At 46.1% G+C, this 16,643-nt stretch overlaps 2 protein-coding genes across 2 annotated transcripts; one reads left to right on the top strand and one right to left on the bottom strand.

The window, feature by feature from the left end:
• The first annotated feature begins 4,428 nt into the window (after positions 1 to 4,428).
• On the top strand, positions 4,429 to 13,643 carry PSMD2 (proteasome 26S subunit ubiquitin receptor, non-ATPase 2). Its single transcript, XM_019463363.2, has 21 exons — positions 4,429 to 4,611; positions 5,071 to 5,127; positions 5,481 to 5,645; positions 6,541 to 6,662; positions 6,826 to 7,050; positions 7,339 to 7,497; positions 7,654 to 7,798; positions 7,984 to 8,044; positions 8,554 to 8,700; positions 8,871 to 8,977; positions 9,172 to 9,299; positions 9,524 to 9,611; positions 10,388 to 10,550; positions 10,670 to 10,771; positions 11,185 to 11,330; positions 11,583 to 11,666; positions 11,896 to 12,064; positions 12,154 to 12,248; positions 12,465 to 12,591; positions 13,031 to 13,149; positions 13,302 to 13,643. Exons 1-21 carry the CDS (start codon positions 4,477 to 4,479, stop codon positions 13,482 to 13,484), a joined length of 2,727 nt encoding a protein of 908 aa, XP_019318908.1. The 5' UTR covers positions 4,429 to 4,476; the 3' UTR covers positions 13,485 to 13,643.
• Positions 13,644 to 14,186: 543 nt separating this feature from the next.
• Positions 14,187 to 14,621, bottom strand: LOC128777367 (ubiquitin-like protein FUBI). The gene has a single exon (XM_053904165.1). It carries the CDS (start codon positions 14,619 to 14,621, stop codon positions 14,187 to 14,189), a length of 435 nt encoding a protein of 144 aa, XP_053760140.1.
• Between the last annotated feature and the right edge of the window lie 2,022 nt (positions 14,622 to 16,643).

The raw sequence follows: 16,643 nt of genomic DNA, 5'->3' as shown, positions 1-16,643 counted from the left end.
CTTAGCTGTGTGACACTAGGCATGGCTCATGCCTGCTTCAGGGCTCAGTTTCCTTAGCAGTCTGTAAAACAGTGGGTTGGATGAGATGATCTGTGGGGACCAGTTCAGTATTAGTGTTTTAAGCAGTGAATTCATGGGCTTAGCAAATATTCAGAAATATTAGGAAGTAACATGTGAAGTTTGGGTGTTGCACAGAGAATGAGATCTATAATGTCAGAGATCATAATGGGTGAGGAGAGAGGGTTGGCAGCTCTTCCCTTTACATCTGATTTCAGAGGCCACTTTAGGATGCTGACTAGTGGGCCACTGTGGCAGTGAAGCTCCATATGTGCAAAAAGGCCAAAGGTCAGCTTTCATTTACTAAGTCCCTATTTTGCTAAGCTGGTTCTAAGTACTTTAAAATCATCTCATTAAATTCCCACAACAACTTATAAGAAGGTTCTGTAATTGTCTCTATTTTACGAGTGGAGAAACTAAGGAAAAAATTAGGTAATTTCCAACGTCGGATAAGACAGATTGCATTAAAGTCAGACTCGGAGCTCAGATGCTCTTAATCACCACCATTTAGTCTTCTAGGTCGTGACTGAGTTTAGACTCATGCGTAAACATCTGTCTTCTGGTCAATGTCACTGCACTTCTGTGTCAGACCATCACCAGCAGGTGCATTTCCATGCCATCTAGCTACCCTGGGCCAGGCATATGAGACAACCAGGCAGCTGCAGGGAACCTAAACACATGTTGAGTTGAAATTAAGCCAGGTAGCACCTGTTTGTTGAACACTCTGCAGGTGCTTGGTTCCAGAGGCAAGGCAAGGTGAACATCAGGTAACAGATGTAATCTTCACCCTTAGTGGCCCTGACAAATTGATGAATATGCATCTGTGATATGCTCTGATGTGTTAAGGCGGAAGGGGAAATAAAGTATACTGCTCCCAGGTGGACACATGAGAACAGTTGTTGGTAAGGTGCTAGGCCATCCCCTACACTGTCCCATTGAGAAGTCTGACTAATTCTCATGCCCGATAAGGCAACATATGCCAAACAATATGATTTCACACTTGGTAGCATTCTGAAAATTTTAGGTTGGAAGAGAGTCCCTGATAAAATAAACAGTTTCAGTGGGCCTATCATGATTCACAAATGGAGAATCCAAACAGTTTTTTAAAAAATTTTTTAAATGTTTATTCTTAGAGAGAGCGAGAGAGCGAGCAGGGCAGAGAGAGATGGAGACACAGAATCTGAAGCAGGCTCCAGGCTCTGAGCTGTCAGCACAGAGCCCAACATGGGGCTTGAACCCATGAACCGTGAGATCATGATCTGAGCCGAAGTCGGATGCTTAACCGACTGAGTCACCCAGGCGCCCCGCCAAACAGTTTCTTGATGCCCAGCTCTGAGCTCCAAAGAGACTCCTAATGGGCCATTATTTTACATAAAGATGACCTGAAGCTGAATGCAAAATGAATTCATTCATTCAATAAATATTTGTCAAGGCTTACCACAAGCCAGGCATTAGGTTGGTGCTAGGGGCAAAAGATGAATAAGAAGCAGTTCTTGTCTTCTAACAGCTCAGAATCTAGAGAAAGAGAGATATGTATGAAGCATGGTGGGGGCAAGAAATGAAAAACTTGAAGAATAGAACAGGAAAAGCTTCTTACATAACATTGAGCGGGAGTACAGAGGATGGGAGAATTGCTAGCTGAAAAACAGTGAAGGGCATTCTATACAGAAAGAATAGCCATGTGAAAAGGCCAATCATCCTGAAGGGGCAGGGCACGTTCAGAAATGGTGAAAGGTTTAGGATGATCAGGTGAAAGGCGCATGATGAAAGGTGAGAGTCTGGAGAAGGGAAGTTGTAACAGTGCTTATGAAAAGAGGAGGCTGTAACATCCACTGTCAGTCCTGGGAATTAAAAGTCAGAAGGGCCACAATGCAATCTATTTGAGAAATATCACACAAAGAATGTAGCAACCCAGTGGATACAGTGCAATGCAGTGTCCTGCCAGGAGCACTTCTGGTGTTATGTAAATCATGCTTTGGGTTGAATGGTTTTCAAAGGAGTGGAACCATACACAAGATGTGTAGCTCTATAGCTCAAGCCATGAGTTTGGGGGTAGTAGCATGGGTGGCTTATGGATGCAGTTTGAAGGAAGGTGGTAGGAAGGGACAGGTGATGGGATCCCCTTAATTAGAGAGCAATGTGGCCACAAGGCTGGGAGTTCGGCCAAATGATAGGAAGGAGTGTTTCTAGGAGGGCAATTTGACGGAAAAGAAGTTTGAGGCAGGACATCAATATTATCACGGGGCCTTGGAAATAATTGGCAGACATTTATATTTGGCTAGAGAGGATTGGGGGCTTGTGTAGTTGGAAGTGGGGAGCAGGGGACAACCATGTTTATTTCAGTCTTGAAGATTTGAGGTAGTTGGAAAATGACAATTGGCTCCTTTCCAGTTGCCAGGCACCCAAGCTAGGCACTTTATATACATTGTCTTATTTCATTTTCAACACACAGCTTACAAGGGAGATACTTTATTACCCACATTTCATGGAGACAGAAACCTGTCTGAGAGAGGTTAGAGAGCTTGCCTAAGTATCACAGCTAGTGAAGGGCAGAATGTGGTTTTAAACACCAGGTCTGTTGCTCTCTAAAGCTTATGTTCTCTTACCCCCTTCCCCCTGCCCCCCTCAACTTTTTATTTTGAAACATTTCAAAACTGTAAAAAAGTTGAAACATAGTACAATAAACATCCATTTACTTTTCATCTGGAGGCACTAGCCATTAATGGCCTGTGCTTTGTGTGTATCACCCCATCTCCTCTAAGGTACTGGTTGGGATAGGACTGGTATAAAAGACAAAATCTGAGATCTGATAGAAGGAAGTCATGGAAAAAGGAGAGATTTAGGAGAAATACCTCTACAAATGACTGAAGAAAGCATGACAATGTATGGACATCTTGAAGCCACAGATAGACTAGGCAGAACAGCTATGGACTGCCCAACTTCGTTCAGCAGACCAGAGCTAGTCATTGGTGATGGAAATGGAAGGTCATCCCCAGAATCCAACCACTGAGTGAAGAAAGCAATAGGTTTTATTTTATTTATTTAAAAAAAATTTTTTTTTCATGTTTATTTATTTTTGAGACAGAGAGAGACAGAGCATGAACAGGGGAGGGTCAGAGAGAGAGGGAGACACAGAATCGGAAGCAGGCGCCAGGCTCCGAGCTGTCAGCACAGAGCCTGACGCGGGGCTCGAACTCATGGACCGTGAGATCATGACCTGAGCCGAAGTTGGACGCTTAACCGACTGAGCCACCCAGGCGCCCTGAAAGCAATAGGTTTTAAAATAGGCTTCAGATCTTTACATCTATACAAATATTCAGCCAACATTCTTTCAGAGCTAGCCACACTGTGCTAGATTTTTTTTTTTTTTAAACAAACATTTTCTGCATTCTTTAATGCCTCAGAACCCAGAATAAAGACCCCAGGCCAAATGGTAAGTGTTCCCACCAGATGAAGGGGGCTTCCTCTTCTTTCACCTTCTAGATGCATACACGTGGTCCAAGAAGAAGAAGAAACATGGAGGTTTGCTTGAAATAATTACCAGCTTGGAAGACTGAATGATCGAGGTTCAAATCCTGATTCTACTACTTACTATATGATTTCTTCTGTAAAATGGACATAACCTTACCAAATTCAAAAGGCTGTGAGAACGTCATGTATCATTCAAAACCACTCCTGACATAAACAGTGACCTTCGCACACCTTCCAAATCGTTAACAGAGAGAGGAAGACCAAAAGACTGACTGAAGTTTGCGCAAAGACCTTGTCTTGATCTGGTTTTAGTTCCAGAATTTAGCATTGGAGTATAGGACTATATTTATTGATTTCTACTCGAAATGGCTCCACAGGTGGATAAGATTTATCGTATTCTTAAGGTAGTATTAGAGCACTCTCCTTCAACTGGGGGGAGAATGTTATCAGGCTAATATTCCGCCATGGTGTGTGGTGTGTGGGGAGGCAGTAGATATAGATTACAGATTTCACACAGTGCGGGATTTGAAGAATCTCGTCCGTCTGTCCCACTACGGAGCCAACTGGGGTGTCACTGTGTGTACTATTCACACCGCTATGAGGAGACCTATGAACGGTTTCTTCGGCTCTCAACTTGTTCAGCTCCTACCACAGCTAGCTGACCCGGATCGAAGACCGCGGTCGCGTGGCGTTCAGGAAACTCCCGGTCCAAGCCCAGGCCGCGCCTAAGACGCGCTGGGGGCTGGAAATTGTAGTTTTCGGGCGACTTCCGTGGGCGGGGTCCGAGGGCTGGGACTCCCACGCCGCGGGGGTAAGTGGGTTGTAGCGGCGTTTCCGGTCGCCTGCTGGCTCAGGAGGAGGAGCTCTGTGGGCCACCCGCGCAAGGCCGTATGGGAAACGGGGAGGTGCGAGCGGTGCGCGCGCAGCAGGCCGGTAGTGGCTGTGGAGATGGAGGAGGGTGGCCGGGATAAGGCTCCGCTGCAGCCTCAGCAGCCTCCGGCGACGGCACCGGGCATCGCGGACGAGAAGCCGGGCGGCAAGGAGCGGCGGGATGCTGGCGACAAGGACAAAGAGCAGGAGCTGGTGAGGCGCAGCCCTGGGAGCAGGCGGAGGAGGCCGCGGGGCTGAGTCACGGCGGCTCCGCAGGCCTTGGGCCCGACTCCCAACGGCCCCGCAGCGTCTGGGAGAGGGCGGATGGGGCGACCCTCGGGACTCCTGGCGCTCAGCCTCTCTGCCCCTCATCCTCCATTCCGCGCTGTGTCGCCTTCGTCGACGTCACCAGTACTCACCACCGACTTGTGAGGTGGGCCCGGGGAGGTCATGTCACCCCTATTTTTTAGTACTACATTCACGCAGCCTGGCCCAGAAGCCAGGTTGCCTTCTTTCCTGCCTTCCAGCCAGAGTGCCATTCCTCCTCTCTTTTCGTGTCCACCTGGTCCCTCCTAAGGAGGCAGGTTCACTCTCTACCTGCCCCAGGGTGAATGGGAGGAGGATGTGTTTGGGATTCCTTCTCTTGATGAACTTCTTCCCCCAACCCTTCAGTCTGAGGAGGACAAACAACTTCAGGATGAACTGGAGATGCTCGTGGAACGACTGGGGGTGAGTCATGATGTTGACACGAGTGGGTACATATTTGGATCTTTGCTGCATGTTGCTTCATTCCATTTTGGGGCAACAATTTCTATGTGAGGTATAGGGAAAGATGGACTGTTTAGGGTTAGCGTTATGGTGATGTTGTGAGAGAGGAGAATTACAAAGGATATTTGAAAGATTGTGTAGCTTACTACAAACTCTCAACTGGGATCATTTGTTTTTGTACCAGGCAGTGAGCAGGGAGTTGGGGAATCACAGATGAATAAGACAGTCACTTTCCTAGGGGAGTTGGTAAACACCTGTGTTTGACTTGAGAGATGTGGCTTCTTTTTGTCTGAGCCCTAACATCTCCTGAGCAGGAGAAGGACACATCTCTGTACCGACCAGCCCTCGAGGAACTGCGGAGGCAAATCCGATCTTCTACAACTTCCATGACTTCAGTGCCCAAGCCTCTCAAATTTCTGCGTCCACACTATGGCAAACTGAAGGAAATCTATGAGAACATGCCCCCTGGGGAGAATAAGGTAAAACGGTTTCAGAAACCGGTGGGGGTCTAGCTTAGGAATTCCTTTTCATCTAGACCATGGGGCTCATGGTGAGTCACAGGAAGCCTAAGGGACCTGAGATCTGAGCTAGTTAACACAGTTGATCATGCCAGTATGTTTTTTACTGGGATAAAAGCTGACAGGAGGATTGCCTTCTCAGAATACACTGTTTTCTGTCATTTATGGTGGATCTTGGGATTTCTTTTCCATGATCTGTTTTTTTTCTTTAGAGTACTCTCTGTGCCCAGGGTGGGTCTCAAACTCACAACTCTGAGATCAAGAGTCACATGCTCTACTGACTGAGAGGCACCCCTCATGATCTATTTTTAACTTATATTTAACTTTGATCTTTCTGTTTCCTTCATATCCCATGTACATTCACTTGTTTTATTTCTAAAATAAACCCCTTGTTGAGTCACTTCTCTGTCTAAGGGTACAACCCTAATCCAGGAAATCTTCAGTTCTCACCTAGACAACTGCAGCCGTCTAACTGGCTGCCTTCCTTTTGTTCGTGACTTATACAGTTTGTCTTTCGTATAGCAGCCACAGTGGTCTTTCTAGATTGTGAAAATCTTTTCTTCTTAAAACCTTTTAATAGTTCATTATTGCAGCTAGAATAAACTTTAGAGCCTCCATCTTTTTCCATTCTCTCCTTGTTATCATTCTTCAGCCATGTTGGTTTAAAAGGGAGATAGCAACACTAACCTTAGGCTTATCTTGAGTCTTAGCTTAGATATAAAGTATGTAAATTTCTAATACAGAGATTGGTGAAGAGTTACAACTTAATTGGAGAGATAGTGACCTTAGCCTTGACTCCATAATGTCCCACTACCCTCACCCTGGACTTGCCTTTAAAGCACTGGTTTCTTTGTAGCGTTTTGCTGCTGACATCATCTCTGTTCTGGCTATGACCATGAGTGGGGAACGTGAGTGTCTCAAGTATCGGCTGGTGGGCTCCCAAGAGGAATTGGCATCATGGGGTCATGAGTATGTGAGGTAAGACCTTTCTTTCTTGAGAATCTAAAAGGGTTTTGAGACACAGTTCTGAGTTCTGTCTTGGAGTACGTGTGTATTGCGTTTCCCAAATACTGAATTCCTTGAGCCATAGAAATGCTTCCTGTGAAGTTGTGCCCCCTTAATGGTCTGGGCCTATCCATAGGCATCTCGCAGGGGAAGTGGCTAAGGAGTGGCAGGAACTAGATGATGCGGAAAAGACACAACGGGAGCCACTGCTGACCCTGGTGAAGGAGATCGTCCCCTACAACATGGCCCACAACGCGGAGCACGAGGCCTGTGACCTGCTCATGGAAATTGAGCAGGTAGACATGCTGGAGAAGGACATTGATGAGAATGCATATGCCAAGGTCTGCCTTTATCTTACCAGGTAAGTGAACATGGTAGGGATGGGTAGTAGGCCTACCCTCCCCAGTATTTCTCTCTCAGTTGTGATTTCTCTGTTCTCTCAGAGCATCTTTAGCATCGGGCTGCTGTTGATTTGTTGATGTCTGTGAGCTTCTTGAGGACAGAGACTTATGTCTCTTTAGTAGTCTAGCATGTAGCATAATGCCTGGTATACAGTAGGCATTTAGTATTTATTTTGGATAAGTGAATTAAATGGGGTAAATGAATGTTCCTGAACTTCCTGACTCCTTTGTTATTTCTATCTCTGTAGCTGTGTGAATTATGTGCCCGAGCCTGAGAATTCTGCACTACTGCGCTGTGCTTTGGGTGTGTTCCGAAAGTTCAGTCGCTTTCCTGAAGCTCTGAGATTGGCATTGATGCTCAATGACATGGAGCTGGTAGAAGATATCTTCACCTCCTGCAAGGATGTGTACGTAGAGAGGAAGTTGGCAAAGGAAGACATGAGCTCATGGATGGGGCATTTGTATGAAGAGCTGGGACTTGTAGTTTCTGGTTAAGGCTGGAGGGGCTTTTCAGTCCCCTTAGTGGACTAGGGCTGAGCTGATATGATGGCTCTCTCCCACAGGGTAGTACAGAAGCAGATGGCATTCATGCTTGGCCGTCATGGGGTGTTTCTGGAGCTTAGTGAAGACGTGGAGGAGTATGAGGACCTGACAGAGATCATGTCCAATGTGCAGCTCAACAGCAACTTCTTGGCATTAGCTCGGGAGGTGAGACCCTTTGCCCTTTCCCATCAAGGCTTTTTTTTGGTTGTGGTTCTACTCGTCATTTCACCTCCCTGGCTATAATTGTAACTAGATTCTCATTGGTTAGAATTGCTATTCAGTGGGAAAGCAGAAGGGGACAGCTGGGGGAGTAGTGGGGGAACAGTTGTGACCCTCTGACTTCTCTTCAGCTGGATATTATGGAGCCCAAGGTGCCTGATGACATCTATAAAACCCATCTAGAGAACAACAGTGAGTAGCCATCTCCATGTGTGTGAGGACTGGAGAATTATTATTATTTTTAAATGCTTCTTTCTTTTTTCTTTTCTTTTCTTTTTTTTTTTTCTTTCTTACAGAAAGAGCAAGCAAGGGAGGGGCAGAGAGAGAGGGAGACAGAATCCCAAGCAGGCTCCATGCTATCAGCACAGAGCCTGATGTGGGGCTCAAACTCATGAACTGTGAAATCATGACTTGAGCCGAAACCAAGAGTCAGATGCTTAACTGGTTAGCTGAGTCACCCAGGCACCCCAGGACTGGAGGATTCTTAATTATGAACCTTGTATTTGGAGTAGTGGCTTGGTCCAGTCTTAGCCCTTAGAGCTAAGAGTTCCTACATAACCTTTTCTCCAGGTCACTGTTGGGGGCATAGACAGAGGATTCTAAGGGGCCGGTTCAGAGCCAGAGACCAGCCATCATGCTGTGTTCCTTTATTGTGCTACTCTAAACCTTTCTGCCTTTCCTTTCATTTCCCTCCTGTGCAGGATTTGGGGGCAGTGGCTCTCAAGTGGACTCTGCCCGCATGAACCTGGCCTCTTCTTTTGTGAATGGCTTTGTGAATGCAGCCTTTGGTCAGGACAAGCTGCTGACTGATGATGGCAACAAATGGCTTTACAAGAACAAAGACCATGGTATAACTTTATGCCTACTTTATCTTTGTTTTGCTTTGGTCGCCTCTTTTGTCCTTCTAGTTTCATGTGTTAATGTGATGGGTCCCCAGCGCAGTTTTTTAGAGAGCTCTTTGTAACAATTTTCTTAGGGTAGGATCATTTTGAGATTGATAGATTTTTCCTTGGTGTAGGAATGTTGAGTGCAGCTGCGTCCCTTGGCATGATTCTGCTGTGGGATGTGGATGGTGGCCTCACGCAGATTGACAAGTACTTGTACTCCTCTGAGGACTACATCAAGGTTGGTCTGGGCATAGCCTGATAATGGGGACATTCTCCTACCATGTTCTAGGGCCTCAAGGCCTCCCTTTCACTGGTAAGATCTCTCTGTTTTCAACTCCAGTTAAGGTGGAAGCTACAATGAAGTCCATGTTGTATCCTTTGTGGTGAGGAAGGTACAGTAGCCTGAGTGAAGAATCTATTTGCATTTTGCAGTCAGGAGCCCTTCTGGCCTGTGGCATTGTGAACTCTGGAGTCCGGAATGAATGTGACCCCGCACTAGCACTGCTCTCAGACTATGTTCTCCACAACAGCAACACTATGAGACTTGGTTCCATTTTTGGGTAAGGCTTCTTGCTTCTTCTGGTAGTACTTAGCCTGTAAGCTTTGTGAAGACAGGAACTGGGTCCTTTTCATCTTTGTTTTGCCAAGACTACCACCATATCTGTTGAGTATTTGGCTCTTGGTGACTGTTGAAATGATGAATAAATGACCAGTCCTCTTTTTGTTCCTTCTTTGTCCTATCCTTGGTTGTGTGTCGGGGACTGCCTTTCCCTTGCTTTTGCAGGCTAGGCTTGGCTTACGCTGGCTCCAATCGTGAAGATGTGCTAACACTGCTGCTCCCTGTGATGGGAGATTCCAAGTCTAGTATGGAGGTGAGGAGAGGCTGTTGGACTTTTAGGGAGGTAGGGAAGGTGCTCTGTGTCCTACCACTCTGTGATAAGTAATGAAAACTGTGTGTGTGTGAAACTGTGTGTGTGTGTGTGTGTGTGTGTGAGTGTGCACGCACACACGTGTTTATGGGGGTGATATGTGTCACTTCAATGAAATCTCTTGGAACTGGTGGTTCCACCCAGGTGGTGTTGAGGTTAAAGAGGTAACATTTTGGTATTGAGTTCCAGCCCTTGAGGTCCATGAGGAAGTACTCGGCTAGAGTGGGGAGTAGCTTAATCCAGCTTGGGGTGGCTGATTCTCATTCGTTGTTTCAGTCATTGGCCAACCTTAAGTTTTCTTAGTTGTGGAGAGTCATATTAGTAATAGATAAATTTAATATGGTGGCTAAAAGCATAGCTTTAGTCAGAAAGACCTCAGTTCAAATCTTGCCGCCTCTGCTTACAAGCAGTGTGATCTTGGACATGTTACCGAATCTCTTTAGGTTACATTTTCTTCATCAATGAAAGAATAACAGTAGTAGGACTTGTTTCATGGGGTTATGAGAATTAAATGTTAATAGCGTACAGAGCAGTTGACGTGGCTGATAAATCATAAACATTCAGTGAATGGTTGCTCTTGTTATTTTGACATGCCATCAGAAAGGGATCACTACCTAGTGTGGTTACAGTGGCCTGAAGGAATTGGCTGTCTTGAATCGAGGTAGGTATACAGCTACTTTAATAACTTGTGTATATAATACTGATTCTCCTATTTCTAGGTGGCAGGTGTGACAGCTCTAGCCTGTGGAATGATAGCAGTGGGATCCTGCAATGGAGATGTTACTTCCACTATCCTTCAGACCATCATGGAGAAATCAGAGACTGAGCTCAAGGACACCTATGCCCGTTGGCTTCCTCTTGGACTGGGCCTCAACCACTTGGGTGAGGGGATATCTCTCTGGGCAAAGGCTGACAGTAACTGGATACAGCAGAGGTCTTATGTGTTAAGCTGTGCTGGATGGAAGGAAGTGTCCTCTTGACTCCTTGAATTTGTCCTGTAGGGAAGGGTGAGGCCATCGAGGCAATCCTGGCCGCGCTGGAGGTTGTGTCAGAGCCATTCCGCAGTTTTGCCAACACATTAGTGGATGTGTGTGCCTATGCAGGTCTGTGTCTTTGTGCCTCTCCAGTGACTCCTTACTTCTCTCTTGGACCTTTTTTCAGACTTTTTTTCCTTTCTCAGTAGTCCTTTATTTATTTATTTGTTTATTTTTAAGTTTATTTATCCTGAGAGAGAGGGAATATGCGCATGTGCATAGGGGAGCAGCAGAGAGAGAGGGAGAGGGAGAATTCCAGGCAAGCTCCATGCTGTTAGCACTGATCCCCATGTAGCGCTCAGTCACAACCGTAAGATCACGACATGAGCCCAAATCAAGAGTCAGACGCTTAACTGACTGAGCCACCCAGGCGCCCTCTTTCTCTGGTTTGCTTTTGGATTCTTAACTTCTATTACTGGAATAAACTTTTCTTTGGTGCCTTCTCCTATCTACTCTTTCTCACCCTTACCACCATGCTGCAGGCTCTGGGAATGTACTGAAGGTGCAGCAGCTGCTCCACATTTGTAGTGAACACTTTGACTCCAAGGAAAAAGAGGAAGACAAGGACAAGAAGGAAAAGAAGGACAAGGACAAGAAGGAAGCCCCTGCCGACATGGGAGCACATCAGGTTCTGTGCGCAACCGGGCGCTCTCTGAGTCAGGCTCTGAGAAGATACCTGTGCAGAGGAGCTGGGTTTGGGTTTGTTCTACAGACCCTGTGGGTTGTGCTGTGTATTGAGACAGGCATTAAGCAGGGTTCTATACATAAGGGTCAGGGTGTGCCCCCACAGGACAGTTTTTTTTTCTTACATGGGACTTGAGTCAAGGGTGAGCTTTTTGTTCCCTGAGCTTACTGGATTCTGGTGCCTCTTCAATTGCAGGGAGTGGCTGTGCTGGGGATTGCCCTTATTGCTATGGGGGAGGAGATTGGAGCAGAGATGGCATTACGAACCTTCGGCCACCTGGTAAGTATCACATGGAGGAGATTGGAATATCTACTGGTTTTGGTGCTTGGAGTTCCCCAGAGGAGACTTTCCTGATGGGTTTTCTCCTTTCTCCTGGTTGAGAAATAGTCTTTTTGCTATGCCCTTTCTGTAATATTTGATAAAGGCCTCTATTACCTATCAAGTCTCTTCCTGTAACTGAGTTTGTACTGCTTTCTGTGATGCTCTTGTTACTCTCTTTTATCACCAGCTGAGATATGGGGAGCCAACACTCCGACGGGCTGTGCCTTTAGCACTGGCTCTAATCTCTGTTTCAAATCCACGACTCAACATCCTGGATACCCTAAGCAAATTCTCCCATGATGCTGACCCAGAAGTTTCCTACAACTCCATTTTTGCCATGGGCATGGTGGGCAGTGGTGAGTATCAGAAAAAGGTCAGAAAAAGAAGTAGCTTGAGGGAATGTTTGAGGCCCATTTTTCAACTCTGTAATGGTTAACGTTTCCAGGTACCAATAATGCCCGTCTGGCTGCAATGCTGCGCCAGTTAGCCCAGTATCATGCCAAGGACCCCAACAACCTCTTTATGGTGCGCTTGGCACAGGTAAGGAATAGAACTGTTTTCCTTAAAGTGTGCCAAGGGAGGTATCCGTGGTGATGGAAGGGGGACATGTAGTGAATGACATCAGGGGACTTTGAGTTCAGCCAGGAGGGAGTGTATGAATGAGTTGGGGTCTTTCTATATGGCCAGGTTAGGTGATGTCTCCTCGGATGTGATCTTCACTTCTCTCTCTGTTGTTGTTGTTTTTTTTTCCCCCAGGGCCTGACACATTTAGGGAAGGGCACACTCACCCTCTGTCCCTACCACAGTGACCGGCAGCTTATGAGTCAAGTGGCAGTGGCGGGGCTGCTTACTGTGCTTGTCTCTTTCCTGGATGTCCGTAACAGTGAGTTCCTGTCAAGAGTCTCATACAGTGGCACATGACCCTGTCTCCACCCTTACCAGAGCCACCTTATAATTTAGGAGCAAGACTCCAAATTAGCTCTGTACCATTCTGGGTCCCAATGTTCTTTGGGCCTGTGATGGGCCTTATGGAGCTCATCTCCCACAGTTTTGATCTGGCTCAAAGAGATTGTTTTCGAGGATGAAGAGCTGATCCCAGTTTCTGCTCCAAAGTGACTGGGGGAAATTGATGATCAAGTCTGAAGGCTGTGGTAGAGTAAGGTGGGGGCATCTCTGGTTTGTAGTAGGGGTATATGAGGGGAGGAGTGTTGGTTCAGCTGAACGACTGAGGGATTAGAGAGTCAGGGCTGGAGTGGAGTCCCAGGGTTCAGGCCAGGCCTGCCTTGATGCCTCTAACTGTTTGTCCCGTGTTCTTCCCTCAGTCATCCTAGGCAAATCACATTATGTATTGTATGGGCTGGTGGCTGCCATGCAGCCCCGAATGCTGGTTACATTCGATGAGGAGCTGCGGCCACTGCCGGTGTCTGTCCGTGTGGGCCAGGTGAGGGGTTGAACAGACGGGAGGGGTCTAGAACTTGGGGAACGCACACGTACCTGTTTCTCTGAAACTGGTATGGGCACTGGGTTGTTACTGCACTCCCATCTGCACACCCCCATCTGCTACACCCCCATTTCAATTTTCTCACCCTACAGGCAGTGGATGTGGTGGGCCAGGCTGGCAAGCCTAAGACTATCACAGGGTTCCAGACACACACAACCCCAGTATTGTTGGCCCACGGGGAGCGGGCAGAATTGGCCACTGAGGAATTTCTTCCTGTCACCCCCATTCTGGAAGGTTTTGTTATCCTTCGGAAGAACCCCAACTATGACCTCTAAGTAGCTACCAGGGACTCTGAGCTGCTACTGATAGGCCAGCGGGCCATGCTTCCTGTTGTCAGGCGTGTGCACTGCTCTAGACCTTTGGGGGAATTGGTACCTCCTGTTATTTTGTTACTGAGTGAGATAACTTTGTTGAATAAAGACCTTTATCCCTGAGGTCCCTCTATGTCTGTTTTCTGGGGTGTTGTGGCCAGAGGCCAGACTGGGGTGGGGAGTGGATGTGAAAAGGCATTGTTTATAGCAACTCTGAGCCGAGGCTAGCAGGGAAGCTGCCCTGAATGGAACAAATTAAACTCCATGCCTTTTTCCCCTCTTTCTTAATCATCCTAAATAGTGATTCATCTTTAGGGGCATGGACCCCTAAGAAGCTGATAAGTGCAATGGATTGTCCTTCTAGGAAGATTTTAATACCAAAATTTAATACATTTAATACATTTTAATACTGTTACAAATAATATTTTGATACAAACTGTTACAAATAACTTTCTGAGGGGCTGTGTATCCCATCCCCACCCCCACTCCCACCCTGCCAATGCACATCCACCTCAAGCCCATCATTCACTGACTTTGGGTGAAGAATCCCTGTTCTAAGAAGCAGCAGAGTCGGCCTTACTTTCTAACTTCTCTGCTGCTAAATGAAAGGGATGTGTATATATATGTATGTATATGTATATACACATTTTTTCTTTTTTGACTGGACTATGTGGCTTTATTGGGGAAAGCCAGGATTACAATGGATTTAAGAGTTGGCATTGGGCCCTTCTTGCCAAAGGAGGGCACAACATTGACTAAGCTCTGGTTGTACTGCATCCACTGCTTGGCTCGGCTTGTCTTCTTTTTCTCCTGTTTGACCACTTTGGAAGTCTGCTCTCTTACTTTCCCAACATGGGCCAGGAAACCATGGACTTTACCTCCAAGCATGTGGCCAGCTACTTCCAGGGTGGTCAGAGCCTTCAGTCCACACTGATCTAGGGTAGCCTCATCCTCTAGGGGCATGCCTGCCAGAAGTACGACTTGATCTTCTGAAGTGATGCCCTCCAGAGAGGCTACATGAGCCTTGATCTGAGCAACCGTCTGTCTCCTGTCTGGTGACCTTGAGGTGTAGAGCTCCCAGGCACAGACAAAGAGCTGCATGTCTGTGACTGAACAGCCAGGGACATTTTTATCTCCTGTGATCCTCTGTGCCTCTTGGAAGGCTTCTATTGGAGAGGTTTAGTCATGTTCACATCTACTGGGCTATCTTTGCAGAAACTGGATGTAAGAAAGCTTGACCCTGACTTTCCCCTTAGTGTAGCAATGGGAAAAAGGAGTGGCCTCCTTCCTGGGATGTAATCACTTTTGATCTTTGTGGGGTTGGTATGAATATAGCTATGCTGCCAATTGGGGCTCGGACCCCTGTGAATGCAGTGCAGAAGAACATATGGCCCTGCCAGATAATCATAGCTAGCTAACCAACACTTTCTGTAGGTTTAGTTTACAAGCAGTGCCTGGCACTTAATAGGTCTATAAATGTTGAAAGAATAATTGTTCTATATACCTCAGATACCTCACAACAGCTCTAAGGGGTAGGCATTATCTCCGTGTTTTGGTGAGGGATATAAAGTTTGGAAAGAGATTCACCCAATTTATCCAAGATCACATAGTAAGTGGTGGAGCCAGGTTGGGAATCTAAATTTGTTTGACTCCAAATCTGTCTCTGTAGCCTTGGAAACTTGTGGACACTATCGTAGTCCAAGGTTTTGAGTAGCTGGAGAGTAGCAACTTTGGATTAGTGTCTCTATTATCTTCTTTCTGTTCTTATTTGGCAGCCTGTATAAAACCTGTATTAAAAGTTAAAGTACTGGACCTGGGAGTCAGTAGACCTACCTGTCATACTCCTTTAATGGAATTTTATGTAGTAGTGGGCAAATCAGCATGTCTGATGAGCCTCTGTTATCTGTAAAATGGGAATATGGTAATTGCTTTCTCTGATATGCAATGGTGGTGATATAAAGATAAATTAGAAAGTGATTTTTAGGGGTGCCTGGCTGGCTCAGTGGAGCATGCAACTCTTTACCTCAGGGTTGTGAGTCTGAACCCCATGTTGGGTGTTGAGTCTACTTAAAAAATGATTTGTAAACTGCAAAACACTCTAAATAAAAGGATAATTCTTTGGCAAATCAGTGATTGTGCTTTAGGGTAGAATTTTCATAATGACTCTTAACCTTTTGCTTTCAGTCATTCATTCAGCAACAAATATCAATGGAGCCTTTTATTCTTCATTGGACATTATTTTAGTTTGTGGGGATACAAACATGAGGGAAAAAAGCCAAACCCTATCCTCAAAAAGCTTATTTAATGGAAAAGAAAACAAAGGTGATATATTGTTACCAATACCATACTGGAGTGTGAAGAAGCTACCCTGGGATCGTTAATATGGAGCCTTAATGCCTAGATAAGTCAGGGGAGAATTTTGCAGTAAATGGGACCTAGAGGAAGAGGAGTTTGTCCAGAAAAAAAGAAGGTAGAATATAACTAAGGGAGTAGGGAAAGGAGGAAGGCGGAAAAGCTATTTATTTTCAGAAACCATGGATAGTTTGCTTTGGTTAAGTGTACAGGGCCAGGAAAAGTGTGGTAGGAGATACAGTAAAGAGACCCAAGCTCAGATCGGGTTTGGAAGAGCTTTGTTGTGTTAAGAAGTTGACAGTATCTCTCAATAGAGACCACTGAAAGAGAGCAGGGAAGTGACATCATCAGTTATCTGGGTGAGAAAGCTCACCATGAAGGCTGGGAGACCAGGCAAAGGAAATAAATGCCTGAACTAGGGCATTAGAAATGGGGAAGGGCAGGAGAAAGATTTTTTTAAAGATAGTCAATAGGACTTGAATTTGATCCAAATACCAAGAGGACCTGGTGTCTGATTATAGGTAGTATGTGGATGGGAAGCAATGGAGTATTAATCCCAGATTTTCAGCTTGGGTGCTATTCATGGGTAAAGAACACAGGGGCACTTGGGTGGCTCAGTCAGTTAAGCTTCCAACTTCGGCTCAGGTCATGATCTCATGGTTTGTGAGTTTGAGCCCTGCGTCGGGCTCTCTGCTGTCATCACAGAGCCTGCTTTGGATCCTCTGTCCCCCCCACCCCCCCTATGCTCTTTGTCTCTTTCTCTCAAAAATA

This window comes from Panthera pardus, unplaced genomic scaffold (assembly GCF_024362965.1).
Source record: "Panthera pardus isolate Hobbes unplaced genomic scaffold, ASM2436296v1 HiC_scaffold_16, whole genome shotgun sequence".
NCBI classification, from domain to species: domain Eukaryota; kingdom Metazoa; phylum Chordata; class Mammalia; order Carnivora; family Felidae; genus Panthera; species Panthera pardus.
The sequence above is the reverse complement of the archived record's forward strand: the minus strand, read 5'-3'. Positions and strand labels throughout refer to the sequence as shown.